At 40.0% G+C, this 22,848-nt stretch overlaps 1 protein-coding gene across 1 annotated transcript in view; it reads right to left on the bottom strand.

Annotated features, from left to right (window-relative positions):
• SAMD13 (sterile alpha motif domain containing 13) overlaps positions 1-22,848 on the bottom strand; it is a 42,380-nt gene that overhangs the window by 9,225 nt on the left and 10,307 nt on the right. The window contains exon 3 of the mRNA XM_044238580.1: positions 9,298-9,409. Coding sequence (XP_044094515.1) covers positions 9,298-9,409 — 112 coding nt within the window. The remainder of the gene's footprint in view (positions 1-9,297; positions 9,410-22,848) is intronic.

Genomic DNA, 22,848 nt, shown 5'->3' with positions numbered 1-22,848 from the left:
TTTTAAAGATCTTATTTATTTACTTCACAGGCAGAGATCACAAGCAGGCAGAGAGGAAGGGAAGCAGGCTCCCTGCTGAGCAGAGAGCCCTATGTGGGGCTCGATCCCAGGACCCTGGGATCATGATGTCAGCCGAAGGCAGAGGCTTTAACCCACTGAGGTGCCCTTAGTTAACCATTTTTAAGTGTATAAGTTAGTGGCATTAATTGTAGTCACAACATTGTGAAATCATTGTTACCATCTATTTTTTAAACTCTTCCATCACCCCAAACAAACTCTATTAAACAGTAATTCCCCTTTCCTCCAGCCCTTGGAAGTTCTAATATTTGTGTCTCTATGAAGTTGCCTATTTTAGATATTTCATATGAATGGAATCATACAATATTTAAATGGTTTACTTCACTTAGTGTAGTGTTTTCAAGGTTTATCCACATAGCATGTGTCAGAACTTCACTCCTTTTTATGGCTGAGTAATATTCTGTTGTATGGATATACCATATTTTGTTTATCCATTCACCTGTTCATAGACACTTGGGTTGTTTCTACCTTTTGGTAATTGTGAATAATGTTGCAATGAACATTTGTGTACTATTGTACACAAATTGTGTACGATTGTAGTATCTATTTGAGTCCCTCTTTTCAATTCTTTGTGGAGAATTGTTGAACCATATGGTAACTCTATGCTTAACTTTTTGAAGACCCACTAAACTTTCCTACAGTGGCTGTACCATTTTATATTCTCAACCAGCAATGCATGAGGGTTCCAAATTCTCCATGTCCTTGACCTTCCATACTCTTTGATCTCATCCTTTTCCTTATCCTAAGGGAGTCTGCTTTATTTAACTGTCCTCAATCTCATTCAATTTTAACCTAATTCTTTTGGCTACTTTCCTGCATATAAATAAGTTTGAATGTCTCCTCTCTTAAAAAGAACCCTCATGCCAATTGTGTAAGACTGATGAATCACAGACCTGCACCCCTGAAACAAATAATATATGTTAAAAAACAAAAAACAAACAAACAAACAAAAACAAGAACCCTCATGCCTACATAACACTCCAGCTCCTGGTTCTCCCTTCACTTGGCCGGCCTCCCTCTCACTGCTCAAAGGAGGAAAGCGTCCTCTACTTCCCAGTCACCCACCCTCCCCCTTCCCCAACTCCACTGAAACTCCACCATCATTCACAGACCCCACCACCGGGGCTTCACCTTTTTCAGGTATCTGAACTTGTTGATCATTGCATTTTTCTGAAACTTACTCCTTCACTGGTTTCTGTACAAGTTCTCATTACTGGTTCTTTCCCTACCTGCCCCCCCACCCCCCACTGTTCTTTCTCAGTTGCTTTTGCTAGTTACTTTTCTTCTCCAAACAATTAAAACTTTGTTATTCCCCCAGGGTGCTGACATGGACCTTTTTCTCTTCCGCTTTTAAATGCCTCTCCTCATCTCTCCCGTGACTACTAATGACCTCAGATCTCTGCCTCCAGGTCTCACTCTTCCCCCAAACTGTCTGCTAGATACACACACCTGGATGTACCACAGGCCTTCAAATTTAATGTGCCCCAAACTGTGCTCATTATATCGCTTTTACAACTTATCTCCCACAAACATCCTAGTTAATGGCACTACTTTACAACCACCTAACCTGGAAACGTGGCAGTCATCCAAGCCCCTCACGTCCCCACCTGTGGGCAGTGAACTCAGTCTTGGGTTATAGCAGAGAACAGAAATGGGACAAATCTTCAACCTCCATTGCCAGTGATCCACTAACTTCTTCGCCCGTCTTCCCCAGATTTTCTAACCCATGTCTTCCTTTGCCCAGTAGAATGACTGCAGCAGCATTCCCACCTTCCATCTTCTTGTCCTCCGATCCATTCTCCACACTGCTAAGAGACACAAATCTCATCCTGGCACTCACTTCCCACTTAATACCCTTCCATGGTTTCCCAGTGCCTTTCAGGTGAAGTCTCTCTTCTGCCAGGCAAACCAGACTACCTGTATTCTAGATTTCTGTTTATCTTTCAGTCTTATTCCTTGACATTCCCTGCTCCATACCTCTTACTCTAAGGCACTTGGAATTCTCATGATAAATCATGTTTTTCTCATGTCCTCATGCCTTTCTATTTGATCTTCCCCTGCCAGGAATTCTGTGTTTCCTTCAAATGGTCCCTATACCTACAATGGTTTCAGGTGGTTTGTTAAAATGAAACAATACTCGCAATAATGGACATTATTTACTTCAAGAATTTTATATTCATTTTAATAAGTGTTAGAAAAAGCTACAACAACTATTGGAACACTTGAATGAGTGAAAAAGCCAAAGAAGCACTACGTTTGTACCTGGTTAGGTGACAATGTCTTACAACTGGTCTCATTTCAAGTAAATGACTTAAACAACCATTGGAGATTTTTGGTTCAGAGAAATCTATTCTATTTCAATCAAAAACTCAAAAGGTCCTTTCCTTATCAGTTTTGCTTTCAATACTCTTGGCTGGTTTCTTATTGTTAGCACCATCTGTTTGTTTTTTGAGTACTTCCTAAATATTTATAGACTGGAAGGACACATCAGCAGAGTTTGAGTTGCCACTTCCCCTATTGATTATGTTATAAAATATTTTATACATTTCAGAAGCCTTCAACTGTTAAGAAATATCAGGTGTCAAGGCACCTTAAATATTTTCAGTAGTTGGTATTATAAAGTGCTGATAAAGTAATAACAGTTACTTCCAATTTGTGAGGTTTTAACTGGTCTCACTCAGAGCTGGGTTTACCATGAAGCTAATGAAGCTTAACTTCTGCCTCAGTAATTTTGTATTCATATTTTCGAAATTCTTTCCCCAAGGAGGGCTCTTAAAATTGTAAAAGCTTTAGGCCTCCCAAAACTCGGATTTGTCCTGGGTCTAAGGAGAAATATCCACCACAGGGGCACCTGGGTGGCTCAGTCGGTTAAGCGCCTGCCTTTGGTTCGGGTCATGATCTTGGGGTCCTGGGGCTAAAAGCCCCACATGGGGCTCCCTGCTCAGCAGGGAGTCTGCTTCTCCCCTCTCCTGCTGCCCCTCTCCCAGCTCATGTTCACTCTCCCTCTCTTGCTTCTTCTTTATTTATTTATAGGTAAATAAATAAAATCTTAAAAAAAAAAGAAAGAAAGAAATATCCAAAAAATCACTACAGTTGAAATCCATCTGGCCATGACTTAGGCTACTAGGCTCAGAGTTGCTCTGATTGGCCTCCCCACTTTCCTACTTCTTTTGGAAGTAGTGTTGTTTGGCAATTTGTAGCAGTGAGAATTTTTACTCACATTTGTTAAGTCAGTGGCTTCAGAAAGTTAGCAAATAGTCATCTGAAAAAAATGCCAATCTTTGCATTTCAAATGAATGGCTTAAACAACCAGTTGGGCATTTCAGAGTAAAATACTGCTCTTATCCAAGTGGTTTGGGGAAAGTGAGGAGATAGTAGAGTAAAATTAATTTGTCACCATGAATTGCATACTATATTGTCATGAGAGAAAAAATTTATCTGAGAAAAAACTATCAATGATACATATTGTTCTAGAAACAGAATCACTGGGGCGCCTGGGTGGCTCAGTGGGTTAAGCCTCTGCTTTCAGCTCAGGTCATGGTCTCAGGGTTCTGGGATTGAGCCCCACATCGGGCTCTCTGCTCAGTGGAGAGCCTGTTTCCCCCACTCTCTCTGCCTGCTTCTCCGCCTACTTGTGATATCTCTCTCTCTCTCTGTCAAATGAGTGAATAAAATCTTTAAAAAAGAAAGAAAGAAAGAAAGAAATAGAATCACTGATGTTGCTCACTTGCCTAAGTTTGAGGGATTCAAACAATATGAATCATATGACACCAACTGAATGGCAGATCACTGTTTTCCATCTTCTTCATACATAATCTGAGTATGCGAGTCAGACAGATGAAGACATGGAAGTGAAGTGACTACATTATGAGGGGCAGAGCTGTCTGGGACCTGCATTACGGTCCAATCTGAGTGGTGATGGTGCCGTACGGAGCTGCCAGCATTCCTTAACTGGCAACTAACAGCACTGTCCATGGAAATGGTTTTCCACCTGAGAATGGTGCTCACTTAGCCTTCAGAGGCTGACACCGTAAACCTTGTGTTAAATGTTCTGTGAGGAAGGTAGAGATGCTTTGTAAAGAAGTTAGTCAAAAGGTTCTCTAAAAAACCAATGCTCTTAGGAAAGCAAAATTCCTGAACTACCTTTGACTCTTGAAAACCAGGCAACCCATATCCACGGGCAAGTGCCAATTTTTTATCATCTAGTCACCAAAATCCAACTGTGTATATATAACATTTCTAGTTTTGGGCTCTGTGCTATGCATTGAAAGCATACTTCATGAAGGCCAATCCTAAGTTAACACTTGGCTATTAATGCAACAGCTTGACCAATATTCTGCCTACTTAAATCAATGTTCATGTTATAGAAATCTGAGTCCTGAAAAGGGAAACTCTTCAGGATCCTCTAGTGACCAATGTCAATCAGGAGAAAAGAAACTAGGAGTCACCACAGAATGAGAGATCGGCCTGCCAGGAGACACTTGGGAAAATAGCCACCACCCCACGGTGTCTATGGGAAAGAGAGTACTGACAGAGCTGTCATTATTGCCTCCTCTAGGAAGGACTCCCACTGCCTCCTGCTCTTACTGGCCAGTGAACCCTCCCGATCACTATGTTAATGAGGTCAATGAGTGAAGGAAGAGGGATCTCACTGGTCTTAAAGGGGACTGGCCAGAACAGTAAAACAACTTGAAACGCACATACCGCTGATATTGGGTCATGGGGGGCTGGGCAGGGGCTTAGAACTTCCCTTTTGACAGTTCTTTTGGCTTATAGTTGTTGCTTGCAATGCAGGCTCAAAAGAGGTTTTCCGGAAGAAAACTTGATAGAGATCATTGCACCAGAAGGAAATGTAATGGAAATCATTGTCATGTGGTAGTGTCCCTGCTCAAAGAAAGGAGGTCATGCAAAGACCACCAGCTTCACCAGATGCTTCATACCACAGAAACATGGGGTGCCATTTTTCCCTTTGGATTAACCTCATTCAGTGGTCCGATATCTTCCAGGGAGGTATGCTACTAGAAAGCCACATCTGTGTTTGGTTGCTACAGCAACAGAACATCCCGTATCATACTGTGAGACCACACCGTAAAGTCAGATATTCTCCTGAAACTTAGCCCAGCCGAGGGTGGACATGTTCAGCATCAACATCACTATTTAAGTCAGCTCTACATTCTGATCACAGTTCTGGAGGCTGAAAGTCTAAGCTCACAGTGCTGGCATGGTCAGGTTCTTGGTGAGGCCCTCTTCCTGGCTGATGGGTGGCTATCCTCTTGCTGCATCCTCACATGGCAGAGAAAGACAAAGACAGCTCTCTGGTCTCTTCTCCTCAGGGAACTACTCCCATCATGAGGACTCCGCATTCATGACCTCATCTAAATCTGACTATCTCCAAAAGCCCACCATATAATATCATCATGTTGGGAATTAGGGTTTCCACAAATGAATTTGGGAAATTGGGGGAGGGGGCAAAAACATTCAGCGTACCACAGTCAGCCATGAAACTAAGCTCCCCATATCACTGGCAACTGTACTATATTTACTGGACCTGCCCTTTTCCAAGGCGGTGTAAGGGTACTTTCCAGCCAGGTCCTCTTTCTGTCCAATGGCAGGGCAAAGTTTTTCTTGAGGAGATTTCAGCATGTGGTCCTTCTTATAGCTTCTCAGTTGTCATGACCTAGACGATGTGCCTGGAAGGGTCACATGTTTGGGCTGGGGGTGGTGGTCTTCCCATCTAGGGGGAGCTTGAGGTTCACTAACAGGAAGATCCTTGAAGGTGAAACATAAAGCTTTCTCAGGCATGATGACGAAAGAGGCCGGGTAACCTGGTAAAGGATCCTGATTCTCAGTCCTCATGGAAAGCGTAGCAGTTACTTGTCTTATCAGGCTGAGCCTGACTAGTGGTTCACTCCTTGCCCTCCCCCTACCTCCTTTATAGAGAAGAGTAAAGAGGATGAGAGTTACACTGCAGGAGGAAGATTTGGATCACTTCCAGGGAATAATTCAAGGGGGACTCTTTCCTCTACCCAATTGCCCTTCCATGAGAATGAAGGAGCTTGAGATTCTAGACAATGCTTGCAAAACTCCAGTGCCCTGGGAATTCATTTCTCAGGCTCCTGAGTTGGGCTCAGCACAGTTAGCAAGATGATGCCCTTTCCCCACTTGAAAGACTTTTGAATGAAGACCTTTGGGAGAGTTTGTTCTCTTTTGCTTCCCAGTATTGCTGATGCCAGAATGATGTCATTCCTGGGAGAAAGGGTCCATTTCTGGGCCAAGCTCAGAGCTGGCCAGCTCCATTCTGAGGTCCTGCACAGAATCTGGAAGGCCCAAAGAACACCCCCCACCCAATCTGGGACAACTGCCTCAGAGGAGTCTGAATAAAAGCCCAATCTTAAAAATGCTTTTGGACAGCTGGGAATTGGGCCAAGAGACCTTTTAGCTAAGTCCTTTTTTTTGTTAACCTTTTACAATATTATTTAAATTTAATTTCAGAAGAGAGCTATTCAACTATAATGACACAAATGGATATTACTCCACTAAAAACTACAATAAAATATGTTCCAGCTGATAGGCCTTTATCTTTCAACCTGAGATTTTTCCCCTCATGATTTTATTATAAAAATTCTCAGGGGCACCTGGGTGGCTCAGTGGGTTAAGCCTCTGCCTTCGGCTCGGGTCACGATCTCAGGGTCCTGGGATCGAGCCCCGCATCGGGCTCTCTGCTCAGCAGAGACCGTGCTTCCCCACCCCCTGCCTGCCTCTCTGCCTACCTGTGATCTCTGTCTCTCTCTGTTAAGTGAATAAATAAAATATTATTTTAAAAAATTCAAACATGAAGTTGTAAGAACATACAGTGAACACCAATATGACCACCACCTAGACTCTACAGTTAACATTTTCTATACTTGCTTTATCATATGTTTATCCCTCCACTCATTCTTCTATCCGACTGTCAACCCATATTTTGGTGCATTTCAAAGTAAGTTGTATAAATCAGTGTATTCTCCTAAACACTTTAGTTTTCCTATGACTAATTGCTTAATGTTTTTTATAGTTCCTTTTCTTTTGAGGTAAAATGTAAAGGCTATGTAGCCCATAGATCTGTAACATCTGTTCATGTCTGTGGATCTGCAGTGCCTCTACTGAAGCAGATGCCCATAGCCCAGATCCTCACCGGGACCCAGAATGTTCCTTCATGCAACTTTCCAGCCATTCTCTACTCCCACGTATCCAGAGGCAACCACTGTTTAATTCTTGCTACCAATGATGTGTTTTCCTGTTCTCAACTTTCATCTAGATGAAATTGCTATGGTCTGAACGTTTATGTCTCCCAAAAATTCATATTTTGAAATGTAATCTCTAATACTCCAGGGGGTATTAGAGATCATTGATTATGGTGTTAGAAGGTAGGGCTCTTGGGAGGTGATTATACGGATTAGCGCCCTTTCAAAAGGAGCCCCAGAGAGCTCGCTCATCCCTTCCTCCATGTGAGGACACAGCAAAAAGACAGCTGTCTAGGATGCAGGCCCTCACCAGACACCCAGTCTACAGTTTCTTTAGTCTTGGAATCCCCAGCTTCTGGAACTATAAGAAATAAATGTTTATTGCTTATAAGCCACCCAGTTTATAGTATTTTCATTATAGCAGCCCGAATGGGCTAAGATAGGAAGGAACTGTTCAATATAAACTCCTCTGTTAGGGTTCTCTTACTCAGTATGATACTTTGAGACTCATCCAAACTTCTTTACATATTACTAGTTTGTTCCTTTGGATTACGGGTGGTATTCCATTGTATGACTCTACCACATTCTCCCAGTGATGAACACTTAGGCTTCCAGTTTTGGACTATTATGAATAAAGCCACTAAGAATAATTTTGGATAAATCTTCTGTGGACATATGTTTTCATTTCCCTTGGGTAAATACTCAGGATTTAAACTGCTGGATCATGGGGTAGATGTAAGAGTATTTTACATCCTCACCAACAATAAAGGAGAATGTGTTTGTTCTACCTCCTCTTGAACATTTAAATTTATAAATCTTTCTAATTTTAGCTATTCTGGTGAGTGTGAAGTGATTTAAGCTGCTATTTCAGCAAAATTTCCAAATTACCAACAGTAACAACTATATGTGTGTGTGTATATATATATATAGAGAGAGAGAGAGAGAGAGAGATCAGGTTTGAAGAAAATATTGAAGGAGATTTAGAGATTTATATATATATATATATATCTTCACTAGCCAAACCCAGCTTAAGAGAATAAGAGAGAGCTAAATGGATATGGAAGAAGCAGCCAGACACATTCTTCAATTTATAATTCTATCAATTATATTACAAAACTGGAGAAGTAAATGTAATGCTTAGAAAACTACAGGCTTCACTGATAGGGAGATAGGATCGCTGTTTCCCTACAGAGCCGGTCTGGTGTGGGACCACATGTCCCCTCAATTTGCTTCCTCATGGTCAAAGCCCCTTTGGGCACTATGTTTAGAGAGCTGGCCCAGCCTAAAAAATGGTAGTCAGGAATCACCCAGATAATGGAGAGGGACCTCCTACTCCCTCCTTCCAATATGAACCCTGGATCCGAGGGAAGGGAACTAGCACTTTGGGGACATCAACACTGTAGCAGGACCTACCCTAGGCACTGTGCAAACAAAGTCCCTTAATCCTCACACTACCACCTATCAAGTTGGGCCAGTTTTCTCAGAGAGAGATAGGAACTCGCCCAGGGTCACACAGAGTTAGAAGAACGAGATTTGACTCTAATCTGTACTCTTTCCACTCTACCTTGTTAAGCACCTGGAACGCAAATTGGAGGGGGTTTCCTAGCTCGGTTGGTGCCGGGACCAGTAAAGGACAGTGCTGTATATCTCTAGTCAGATCTGCCCCTCATTTCCCTTTCCTCTTTCTGCCTTCGTGTGTCTGTGGTGAAGGTAGAGCCGTCCCATCTTTCAGCAGATGCAGATGTAAATGAGTGTTAGCCCTCCTTCCTGCAGCTGAGACTGTGTCCCAGGGATTGGGTTCCCCTCTCTCAGGAAGGAATCTTTCGCTCATCACTTTCCTTCTCCCCTTTCCCACCTTCCTCAATGGTCCACCATGATGGGTGTTTATGCAGAGGACATGCAGAACCTCATAGATCCCTCACTGCTCTTTGGTCCTCTTCCTCCTCATGGCAGGCAGGTAACTATGTTCATTGTGGGTTTCTCTGGACCGACTTACCTGCTCCTGAAAAGCACTAGCTTGCTCCTCAAATCCTGCTGTTCGGAAATAGTTGACGACATCCATCACCGCCCAGTCTGCAGGATCTGGTGGCCTCCCATTCTCCATGGAACTGTAAAACACAAACCCAGAATCTTGGAGTAGTGGAGCATGCAAGAGTGTGTGGCCCGGCTTACTACCCAGTCTCCTAAGGGCAGGCCCTGGCCAGCTTGCTAGATCCGTGGCCCTTTCTTCCCTCAGAGGCCCAGATTCTACTTTTCTTCTCAGGACCATAATAATTCTTGTTTCTTGGACTCAGGACATTGTCGCTCTTATTGGCTCAGTCATTGTTTTCCTCATAACCATGAGACTCTTCATATGAAGTGCTTCCTCATGAATTGGTTTTTAATCCAGAGATATTAGGAGTGGTTCCATGATTTTCAGCAACTCACAGGATGGTACTCATACTCCTGAATTAAGAACACCAGGCCCTGTACAATACAGCCCCCATGCACCTGTCTTTTCCCATCTCCTACCACCTTCCCCATCCCCTTCCCCACATATCCTCTCTGCAGCTGTGAAACCACAGAGCTAAAGCCATTCTCCAGTATGCTGTGCCCTTTCACAGTTCTGGGCCTTTGCATGTGCTATTTCAGACACTTACAATGCTCCTTCATTTGTGTCTACTTGATACAATCCACCATTCCTACCTAGTTCATCCTAATTCCCATGCCACCTCCTCTGTGAGGCATTTTCTGGCCCCACCAGGGAACTGTTTTAGTTATAACCTTCTCTGCATTCGAGAACTCCATTTAAACTCCCACTGCAGCACTTTCCATGCTGGATCATACTCTCTTCTTATTGAGCAGTCTCTTCCATCAGAGTGGGAGATGTGGGCTGGGAATACACAACTGGGCCTGAATCATCTTATTATTCCTAGTGTCAAGCATATACTTAGGACCTCAACCAGTAGTCACATGACTATATGATGACCAAGCATCTGAGAGGTTCTATGGGTAATTTATCTCACTTGATTTAGAAAGGAAGGATAGGAAAAATAGAATAGAGAAAGAATGGCAAGGATCCACCATTACTGTGGCTTTGCCTCATTTCTCTTTCAGGAGTATTTGTCTGAATTTATCTATACCTCATCCAAAGTGATTCTTCCACAGTGTACATCTAATCGCATTGCTCCCTGCTTAAAATCCACCAAACCCTTCTACTGCCTTAAAGATGAATTTCAAATAGCTTAACTTGGCTTGGGAAATCCTTCAGAACAAAGCTCCTGTCAGCTCTCCTGCTAGGAATACACTAAAGAGCAAACAGACATGGTCTGCTCTCTTGTGGACCTATAGTCCTGTGGGGAGAGATGATAATCAGTAATCATACAACTAAATGCACAGCTGCACATTGTGGTAAGTGCTATAAAGGACAGGTATACTGTACTATGGCAGTTTAAGGAGCTAGCAGATGCATTCCCATGCGAGTTTCACTCGGGGCAAGGTCTAGAAAGAAGGCAGAAGTTAACAGAATGAAATCAGGTGAAGATTATTCCAGAATCTTTGGCAGGAATATATACAAGAGTCAAGGGAGCCATGCAGGTGTTGGAGGCCACATTGAGGATTTTGGATTTTTGTCTATGAGCAATAAAACTTGCTAACTAGCCTTATGTAAAGGGGATGACCTGATCAGATTTGCATTTTGAAAAAGAGAATTAGAGATGAGCTAAAGGGGAAGGAGGGGTGCCAGTGAGAGGTGGTCTGCTGCAGTCATCCACGCAAGAGATCATGGTGATCCAGACTAGAGTGGTGGCTATGGACAAGGAGAGGAAGTGCGCATATTTAAAAGATTTTTATCCAAGAAAATCAGCATGACTTAGTGGTGGACTAGACATAGAGAATGAAGGAGATGGAAGTGTCATGGAACTGGATGGATGGTGGTAACTTCACTTAGATGGCATTGCCAGGTTTAGTTGAATACACTGAATTTGGGGTACCATCTACATCCAAGCAGAGATTTAATATGGGACTGAGTCTGGTGCTCAAAACAGATGAGTGGGCTGGAGGTACCCATTATGGAGATAGAATTTTTAGATAGCAACTGAAGTCTTGGGAGAGGATGAGAAGAAAATTGGGCCTAGAACTAAGCATAGGTAGGAGGTTCAACATGCTAGTGAAAGTGGAAAGGATTCATGTTACTTTTGAAGGAAATGAAATTGCCCAGACTTTGAGGACTCCTGAAAACCCTCAAACACCTGAAAGTCAAGGGACAAGCTGTGCCTCTGCCTCATCCCCAGCATAATGTTTTGTTCATAGTAGGAACTTAAAATATTTGATTAAAAAACCAAACCCCTGGGGCGCCTGGGTGGCTCAGTGGGTTAAGCCGCTGCCTTCGGCTCAGGTCACGATCTCGGAGTCCTGGGGTCGAGTCCCGTGTTAGGCTCTCTGCTCAGCGGGGAGCCCGCTTCCTTCTCTCTCTGCCTCTCTGCCTACTTGTGATCTCTCTCTCTCTGTCAAATAAATAAATAAATAAAATCTTTAAAAAAATAAATGAATAAATAAAATAAATAAATAAAAATAAACCAAACCCCTGGGGTGCCTGGGTGGCTCAGTGGGTTAAGCCTCTGCCTTCGGCTTAGGTAATGATCCCAGGGTCCTGGATCGAGCCCCACATCGGGCTCTCTGCTCCACGGGGAGCCTGCTTCCTCCTCTCTTTCTCTGCCTGCCTCTCTGCCTACTTGTGATCTCTGTCTGTCAAATAAATAAATAAAATCTTTAAAAAAAACCCCAAACCTCTTTTTTTTAATTTATTTTTTATTTTCAGCATAACAGTATTCATTATTTTTGCACCACACCCAGTGCTCCATGCCCTCTATAATACCCACCACCTGGTACCCCGACCTCCCACCCCCTGCCCCTTCAAAACCAAACCTCTATCTTAACCCAAGAGAGCCTTCAATCAATGGCACACTTCAACAATGACTTATCAACACAATGTTTTAACTGAAAAGCAAAGTTTACTAGTTAATAGTGTTTTCCCTTTTGAGCTTAGAGATTGTCAATCTGTAAACACGCATGTCCACATGTACATATGCATTCATATATATGCGTGCTTACTACACACACACACACACACACACACACACACACAAACCCCTACTTAACATTTAACAGGTAATATACATGGGGGAAAAACTATTTTCACCCTAACATTGCCACACATTAACTATGTATTTTAAAGTCAAACCTAAATGGTTTTTTTTTTTTTAAGCTAAATGGATTTTTGAAAAATTACCCACATGCTGGGACTTTTCCATCATCCTATTAACACAGGCCATCAACAGCTGACACTGGGCAGTTCTTTTCCTCTCTTGCTTAAGGTAGGTTTAAGCTTATATGTACTTTCTTATAGGTTTAAAGTATGTTTAGAAAGAAGTTCATTGTTCTAAAAATCTTTTATTTTTTAAGATTTTTATTTATTTATTTATTTGACAGAGATCACAAGCAAGCAGACAGAGAGCGAGAGGAAGGGAAGCAGGCTCCCTGGTAAGCAGAGAGCCCAATGTGTGACTCGATCCCAGGACCCTGGGATCATGACCCAAGCCGAAGACAGAGGCACTGAGCCACCCAGGCATCCCCTAACAAATCTTTTAAGTTTCCTAATCAGCTCACTTCTGGCAGTGAGCAGAGTCCCATCGGATATACTTTTAAGTGCCCCAGAAAACATATGAATCCACTCTCCCTGTGGCTGACTCCAATTAACTGCTTTTTCTCATAAAGAATAGTTATCTAATTATAATAACAAAGCATGCTACATTGTACTTTTAGGATGAAAGGCTTTCCTGATTCTTATTCTGCTGGGATATGACATCATCACTTCCATAATTGTGAAATATTCTTGAGTATTAGCAATGCGGTAGAGAACAAAGACTACGGTACTGCTGATAGTATGGCATGAAGAAGAGGAGCAATGAAAAACTAGGCACTTTCTCATATTTAGGGTAAGGAGACCCATGCAGAGGAAACGAGGGGCATGAAACCATTTAGTGACTGATATACCCTAAGTTTAGGCCTGACAGCCTTCCTCTCTTCAGCTCTTCTGCACCTAGCTCAGGTCTCAGGTGCATTGCTGATGCACAGCGAAGCTCCGTTACACCTGTGGACTAAGAACCAGAGTATATAGAATCTACAATATGCTCTTCATACATTTCCTATGATCAACCTCCTAACTCCTTGTTAATTGGCTACTGTAACCTGTTTTTAGGAAACGAGGGCTCAGAAAGGTTAAGAAACTCACCCCAAACCACATAGTAGATAAAGCCAGGATTGGATTCCATACATGCTTGCTTCCAAATCTATGCTTTTCCAATCAGCTCCTCAATACAACAAATATTTAAGCCTACTGACTTCTCAGTCCAGGGCTGGATGCCGGGTTACAAGGATAGGAATGCATAGTCCCTGCCCTCAGAGAGTTAGTGATCTGGGGAGGGAAGCAGACATGTGAACAGCTAACTCTAAGTGATACTAGAGCTGAGGGCTGAACAAGTGCTACTGAGGACACACCTGCTGGAGGGCCCAAAAGGTTCTGCTAACTAGGACATCTTAGGATCGTCAAGGGCAATTCTTAAAGGCATCTACTGCTCCAAACACATCCTAAGTTAGGCCTTAGAGGGGATGGCTTGCAGAGGTAGGTACATGTGGGCACATGTTGTCACTTCAAGGTTGTTTATTTTAAAGTATGAGGAGTAATTTCGCTGGGCATCTAGTGGTTTTGGTGAACAGTTTTAAGGAGAAAACTGGCGATGATCAAGGGCATCCTGAAAGTGGGAGTTAGGGGGGCGCATGGAGTGCTGAGGCTATATGAAATTATGAGTGCATTTCACAGGATGGATTTAAGGGTCACCCTTCCCCACTGAGAAAGCCATACGTCTCCTAAAGGACTGCTATTTGTGAGCAAACCGAGACACTCTGTTTCCTTTTAAATGGACTGTTCTCTCCAGATCTTTTCTTGTAACTTGTACATGTCAAATTCCAGAAGGAATTTAAATGGTGCTGTCTAAAACACCTCCCAGATGATGGTTCCCATTGCGGCTGTTAATTTTGCACTGATGAAATGAGATGGCAGATATAAAAGTTCCATTATTGTTTGATATTTATTATTTCACTATCATCATAGCAAAAAAATGTTTCTTAAAATATAATGGATAAGGATGATAAATTCATGAATATTTTTCTAGGCAGGAGATCTTTAAAAAATATGTATGTATTTTAACTTATTACAGAAAATTAGCAAGAAACGTAGGGCAAAATTTATCTATGATCCCATCACCTAATCAAACCAATGTTTCCATTTAACCCAATCACCATTTAGTCGCTGTGCATATGGGTTAAGTGCATCATATATTGGTAAAAATTATATCATGCATGGATAATTCACACTGGGAAACAATTATCCCTTAATTAAACAATCACCTCACTTTTAAAGAGAGCTAGAGACACAATTATTGGGACAGAAATGCAGTAAATAACAAATTTGGCAGGTACATGCAGATGGAGACCTTACTGTGAGTGTTTTTCATGTTGACATATTATAATTTTAAGCGCTGGCAGCTGAGGTCTCCATTTCCCCTTTACACATTAGTGAAGGCAGGTGGAACACAGTTGAAACCCTTTCTTAGAATCTAGCATGTGTATAGTTTTTAGCACTTGCGATATTCTAGATTCTGAAGGTTGATGAGACCAAAAGGAAACTGTGGATAAATACAATTCACATAAGACTTCAAAATTCCATTATACTCATTAATTGCATTTCTGCTTTAAAGTTCAGAGCAAAAGTTATTTTAGGCATTAGTTAATATATTACAGTGATATATTTATCACGTTACTCCTTTTATAAAGGTAACTCTCAATGTTACCACTCAGAAATGCATTCTAATTCTGTACTGCCTTGATCTTTATAACTTATTTTCAAAATTAAATTAAACTACTCTTTGCCCAGATCTTAGAACAGCCTATGGCTCAAAGCAATATAATTCTGACTATAATAAATTAATATTGGTTTTGGTTTTTTTTTTTTTTTTTTTTTGTCCTGTGACATATCTAACAATGAAGCCACTAAATAGGCTTTAGTTTTATCTCTACTTCTTTCTTCCTCTCCCTTCAACCAAACTAGCAGGGATCTGGCTAAAAGGCAGGACTGAAAAAGAGAAAGGATGATTCAAAGGTTCTTGACAGGACATTTTTCATTTTTTAATACTCTGATAAATAAAAGTTGTCTGCATTTAGCTGCAGCATACTCAAGCAATGGAAACACTGAAAAAGCAAATAATTCTTCAAGCCTTCTGTATCTTTCAAATTCTTTAGCTTGGCATTCAGAAATTTGATTCAAACATAACTTCCCAGGCTTATTTCCCATTCTAAGTTTGTACTGAAATCCAACTGGGCAACATCCTGGATTTTCCCATATCCACAGCTTGGTTACGCTTCAAAGCTCTGTGGTTCAGCTTCCAAAGATTAGAACCTTAGTCATTTTAAAAGGTACTGGTTAAAAGTCCTGTTCCTAATATGCCCAATCTTTTATTCCAATCATTAATTAATTTGAAGTTGCCAGGCACTTGATGAGCCTTGGGAACCCATTGTCTCATGAAGGGGAAAATCTCGAGTCAGCTAAATGATGAAAAATGTTATGATTATATGTGTCACCTGCCTTATTCCAGAGGGTGGTTAAGGAGCAGGAGGAATTGAGAGATAGAGGAAGGAAGAGAAGTAAGAGTCACCATGGCAAGGGGAGTCAGGCTGTGTTAGGGATGTAGAGAGACCTTGGGGCCCTGAATCAGAAGAAACAACAGGAGGAGTCCCAGGGACAGACAGGACATCTTCCTGCACTTCTTTCCTCTGTAACAGAAATTACTTCAGGCTGATGGCTCCCTTCTGGAAGCACATGGCACTCTGTCTTTGACATATCTCTGCTGGGAACGCCTCCCCAGCACTCCACCCCATCTTTCTGAAAACAAGGTATTTCTATAACTGCCCCCACTTCCTTACCTGTTCTCAACTTTGTAGGACAAAAAAAGACTTCTGAATAAGGACACTCCTCTCAGGAGCATGCAATGAATTACTTTTTTATTCATCATCAGATATAAGTCAACCAAAATTCAGGCTAAGCACAGACACACATGTGTTTCATACCCCAGTTAGTACCAAAGACAACCGTGTAAGGACCACCTGAAGAGCTTTCCCTCCCTGTTCTGAGCCACAGCACAGAGCTCACTCTGCCAAAGGACTTAGGTATGGCATTATTGTTTGGACAAACTCGGTTTTCCTTCTGTAGGGATGACTGTAGCATACCAGACACTATGTAGAAAACAGCAACCCCTCAGGGCTGATCATGTATAAAACTTATATAATGCACGTTTGTGAATTTTGCTACATTTGATGAAACCCCTGTTGTTTTCATGCTTTAAATGATATGCCTGGCTGACTCTAGGGTTTTATGCATTTTACTCTTTCGAAATGTACCCAATGATCAGACACATTAATTATTTCTACAAGTTTCCTCTTTTTTCTTTGCTGTGTAGCCAGGCAAGTGTTCCAAGCAAATAACCAGGTATCCTATATCCATGAAGTTCTTTATTTAATCATAGATGTGACTGCTTCCCTTAGAGATGGAGACCTGACTGGTGGATTGCCATTTGCAATGGACATAACGGTACAAATCAAAACAATAAACAGATTCAATTCTTAACTCAAGTTATCATTTAAGGGAATAATGAAATATTTATCATAAGGCTATATGGTAAAAGTGAATTATGCCCTCCTCCCCATCAATTCGTATGGTGAAGCCCTACCCCTCAATGTGATAGCATTTAGACTTAGGGCTTTTAGGAGATAGGACAATTAAGGCTAAATGAGGTCATAAGTGTGGGATTCTAATCCAATAGGATTGGTGGCCTTGTAAGAGCCAGCATACACACACCCCAGGAAGTCCACATAAAGATCTAAGGAGAATGTGACCATCTACAAGCTAGAAAGACAACTCTTATCGGGAGCTGGATCTGCTGGTACCTTGCTCTTGGACTTCCCCATTTCCAAAACTGTGAGTAATAAATTTCTGTTCTTTAAACTACTCAATCTATAATATTTTGTTATGGCTGCCTGAGCCATACAGTATGTGTCAGAGTGAACAGATCACTATATAATATTAAGGAATGAATTCTAGCCTCACTAAGATAAATAAAACTGTACCAGTTACAAGAATCACCATTAACTCCTATATAACATCTGTATTCAAGAAACCATATAGCACCCTGACTTATCCCACCAAACATATCTGCAGAAGAGTTACAACATTGGATCCTGGTAAGAAAGGTTATTTTTCAAGTTTGAATTATGGGCTCAGGACTCAGGCTACCTCCCCTCTCCTGCTATTCTTTTCTTCTTCCCTCCCTTCCTCCCTCCTGCCTGCCTTCCTTCCTTTCTTCCTTCCCTAACAAACCATTAAGAGGCATTTGGTATTTAGCCCCTTAAAATGTTTTGGGAGTTCTATTTCCCTTGCATTTAGTATAGAGGTATCTCACCATCACGATCACCTCCCTGTTCCAGATTGCTGTTTCCTGGAAAGAACAGCATGGTGGGAACCATCATTCATTGCATTCAGGTAGAGAGTCAAGCAGTGTGGTTGTGGGTCTGGGAAAGGTGGACAGAACAGATGGGAGGGGCTTCATGGGGAGAGAGTACCCAGGAACTACCTAGCAGCTGGATACAATTCTTCATTACTTTCAAAGAACATATATCTAAGGTTCGTTAGTTATTTATGCAGCACCACAAAAGGACAGGATTAGGAGTAAATGAGCAAAAGCTGAAACCCAATGATCAGACACATTAATTATTTCTACAAGTTTCCTCTTTTTCCTTTGCTGTGTAGCCAGGCAAGTGTTCCAAGCAAATAACCAGGTATCCTATATCCCATGAAGTTCTTTATTTAACCATAGATGTGACTGCTTCCCTTAGAGATGGAGACCTGACTGGTGGATTGTTGTACCCATATGCATTGTTAGATTTTATTTTTAATGAGGTAAAGTAAGAATAGCCATTGTTATTACTGTTATATGAAAAGTCTCTTTGATAATTCTACAATAAGTTCAGAGTTTTCAAATTCTAGCAATGCTAATAATAATTTCTAACTCTACCCTAATATTTTACATCTACCATTCACCTGCTAACCCTCTAATTCACATGGGCAAAAAATTAATGCTTAATAGTTACTACAGGTAACAGACTCTTAAAAGTTAGTATTATACTATTAAATCAAGTTAAAACTTTATAGTACCCATTAAGAAGAAAAGTATCACATTTCTAATTATAAAAGGAATTTTAGTTCCAAAATTAAAAAAAAAAAAAGCCCTTCTTCAAAATGAAACCATAAACTGACTGCAAAGGCAGAGGATATGGTGAGATACAGATGCAAGAAAAGACATGACATTAATAAGAAGTAGCTTCTTTTGAAAGTCCTTGGGTGCCTGGATGGCTCAGTGGGTTAAGCATCTGCCTTCGGCTCAGGTCATGATCCCAGGGTCCTGGGATGGAGCCCCACATCAGGCTCCCCACTGAGTGGGAAGTCTAGTTCTCCTTCTCTCTCTTCCCCTCCCCTCAATAGGACTCTCCTGCTCTCTCTGTGTCAAATAAATAAATAAAATCTTAAAAGAAAGCCCTTCCTAAACCTTGCTACTGTGAGTTTTCTATTGCAGTAGAGCTTCCCCACTGAGGGGTGAGGGGCATGGCGGTGAAAGAGAAATAAACTGCTTCCTGTTGAAAAGCTGCTAACTTATTATAAGCATTTATTGTGTGGGAGCATTTGTTCCTCCTCTATCCTAGAAGACAATGAAAGAAGGGGAAAAAAGGCCCACTGTTGAAAAAAGGAGCAAGATTAAGTGAATGGCAAAAAAAAAAAAAAAATATATATATATATATATATATACACACATATATAAGTATCAAATTAAATTATATATTAAATATATATTTGACATTGAATATTTATGATTTGTACAGATAGGCACATACATGTAAAATACCTATAATTTTTTTTTAGAATTTAGTAAAAATTCTAACATTGATCTAACATGTCCAAACGTAGAACAATGATAAGAGTGTCATGTATCAAGGTCTATGATTAATCCAAAATCTGTGCATCTACAATCCACAAAAAGAGAATACTATAATCCCATTTGTTCAATAACAGCTTATTTTATGTGTCCTTTGAATATATGTGTGTCTGTGTACATTCTTATATTACATGACTAAGTGTACACATATGGATACAGAAAGTACTTGTATACAAACTGTAGAAGGATATAGTTCAGACTATTAAAATGGCTCCCTCTTAGTTATTTAGTTAGTTATTTCAAAACTTAATAAACACCCATGAACCCGCCAGTCAAAATAAAAGTTAGGATGTGGACAATAAATACATCCATTTCCCCTTACTCCCCTGATCTGAGGTAATCATCATCCTCAGTTTCATATTCATGTAATCTTTCTCCTGGTGCAGGTGTGCGAGAGCTTCACTTGGCAATAGCCTATGCAATATGGTAGCCATTAGTCCCATGTAGCTATTGGGCATTTACTATTTGACTGATGAACTGAATTATTAATTGTATTTACTTTTTATTAGGTTAAATTTTTTTTTTATTTTAAGATTTTATTTATTTATTTATTTGTCAGAGAGAGAGAGAGAGTGGGAGAACGCAAGTAGGCAGAGCAGCAGGCAGAGGCAGAGAGAGAAGCAGGCTCCCCACTAAGCAAGGAGCCCGATGTGGGACTCTATCCCAGGACCCTGGTATTGTGACCTGAGCCGAAGGCAGTAGCTTAACCAACTGAGCCACTCAGGCATCCCTATTAGTTTAAATTTAAATGTAAAAACTTTAACAGATATAAAATACATTTCTGTTAAACACAGCTCCATTGTTGGTGTGACAGCATTTCACTTTAACTGCTGTATCACCTAGGCTAATTGTTGAAAGTTCTCCTATCAGATGCATGTGTCCTCTCCAGTATTATACATAAACATATAGCCAGTCTAGTTGGTATCAACTGATTCAGTTCAAACGATGTTTTCTTACATACTCATGTAACACTGTAATGTGTCTGATGCAGACAGCTCAAGTTATGAGAATCTCTTTGTATGTCACAAGTGGTAATTAAGTTGACATTCTTAACTATTTTAATTTTAATAAATTTTAGTTGAAATAAGTATGGATAAATTTTTAAAGTTTAAAAAGGTAGCATACTACTGATGAAGAATTGAGAGGAGATGCAGAAACTAGCACTAGAACCAGAATAGTAAAGAAAAAGGGAGGTTGGGGCGCCTGGGTGGCTCAGTGGGTTAAGCCGCTGCCTTCAGCTCGGGTCATGATCTCAGGGTCCTGGGATCGAGTCCCGCATGGGGCTCTCTGCTCAGCAGGGAGCCCGCTTCCCTCTCTCTCTCTCTGCCTGCCTCTCCATCTACTTGTGATTTCTCTCTGTCAAATAAATAAATAAAATCTAAAAAAAAAAAAAAAAAAAAAGGGAGGTTGGAGAAAAAAAAGAAAAAAGAGGCTGGCTGAAAGTATACTGGAAATTTCACAATGAATAGCAATTGCAATTTGCTGGAGCAGAGCAAAAGGAAAAAAAGCTGTTTGTTTGTTATGCAAAAAAAAATGATAAAGATAATAAAACGGACAGTATTAGGACATTTTCAGTAGATATATAGTAAATTTGGTAACTTTCTTCTCAACGATCTAAAAAGAATTAATGCTATTAGCCACATGAATTTAAAAATTAAATGTCCAACAAAACGTTTTGAAGTGATTTCAAACAGAATCTGAGCTTATAAATTTGTATAGCTATAAATGGCTTGGATTCTTGCACAAAAAAGAAAACAATTTTTCCATAGACATCTGGTTATATTCAGTTTTCTTAGTATATTATGAGAAAAGACTAAAAAGGTACTTCACAAAAAGTGCAAGATTTTTCAGTCAAGCCACCCAAAAACTGCCTGAAGACAAAATTTTTTAACAATATCAACTGGTTCAAAATTTGAAAAACACAACTACTTTTCTTTAGCTTTCAATGAATAGTGCTACATAAAAGACATTGCCCAATTAATACTGGAAGTATGCTTTGTCTTGAAAAACTTCCAAATTTATGAAGAAATATTGTCAATTTATGGCCTAAAAAATTGAACCCAGACATAAATATTTTTAAATATTTTATATCTGCCAAAGAAGAATTTCAGCTAGATGTGAAAAATTAAATTCTATTCTAATAATGGTACTTCAGCCACATTAACTAAAAAACAATCTGGGTTTAATGTAATTCTAAAACAACTGACTAATGTTCCCCTTAATGCTTTATTCTACTGTATGATATTCATGTTCAGTTTTCTAAAGCAGACTCTTGAAATGTCATGGATATCATTGTTAAATAATCATTATGTATTTGGAAATGCCATTGCAATGTCATATAATGGAATTGTGGGGGAAAAAAAAATACAAGGAATATAATGATGTGTGTTCTTTGCCAATGCTTGTTGGATAAGTCCTAGAAGTTTACAAAGATCTACTATTGTTCTAATTCAAGATTTTATTAAAGCAAATGAGTATTTGCCAAATTTTCAATGAAGATCAAAAAATGGCACATTATATTTTCTCATTGATATCACACTACATGTGAATGAACTAAATTTATACCTCCCCGAGGTGGGGGGGAAGAAGCTGATTTGTGACCCAGCCAGACAGGCACAAAATTTGAAATTGAAATTTTTCAGAGTATACAATCCAATGATAGTATGCAATAATAATTTTACATTTTTCTAACATAAAACAATTTTAAGAAAAATGAAAACTGATATATTGACATTGATAAACTTAGTTGTTTATAAATTTATATAACACCACTTTGAATTCAATGTTAATTACATTGAGTTGGTATAAGTTTTAGTAAATGTATTTAACTTGGAAAGACATTTTGAAATTGATATACATTTGTTTCAAAGTCAAATAAAATCTTCCAAAAAAGAAGAACCAGTTGTGTCAATGTATATGCATATAATACAAAAATAATTTTTTGGTACTTGATTCATTTATTAGAACTTTTAACTATGCTTGGAATTATCTGGATATGTAATTCTATTTTTTCAACTGTAAATCTTATGAAATCTAATACAGATCAAATATTTCCAATGAAAATTTTATTTCCAAATTGAGATATAAGGGATAAAATACAAAATGGATTTAGAAATTTTAGTATAAAACATGTAAAATACCACTTTAATAATGTGGTTTCAACCTCTTGGAGCTTTAGTTTTCTCATCTGTAAGATGAGAATAAAAATGTATGTCTTAAAATGTTGTTGTGAGGATTGACAAGTCTCACACGAAAGTACTAAACATATGAAGGAACTTCATAAACAGTATCCTTGCAAAACTAAAGCTCTGATCAGAAGTATGTGGCCAGTGAATAAGGGTTATTATCCTAGACTTCTTTGGAAATGACCCTTTGTGACAGTACTTTCCCAAGTAAAGCAACTATATTTT

The sequence above is a fragment of the Neovison vison genome, chromosome 2 (assembly GCF_020171115.1).
Source record: "Neovison vison isolate M4711 chromosome 2, ASM_NN_V1, whole genome shotgun sequence".
Classification (NCBI taxonomy): domain Eukaryota; kingdom Metazoa; phylum Chordata; class Mammalia; order Carnivora; family Mustelidae; genus Neogale; species Neogale vison.
Note: the sequence above shows the minus strand (reverse complement) of the source record. Positions and strands in the feature narration are given on the sequence as shown.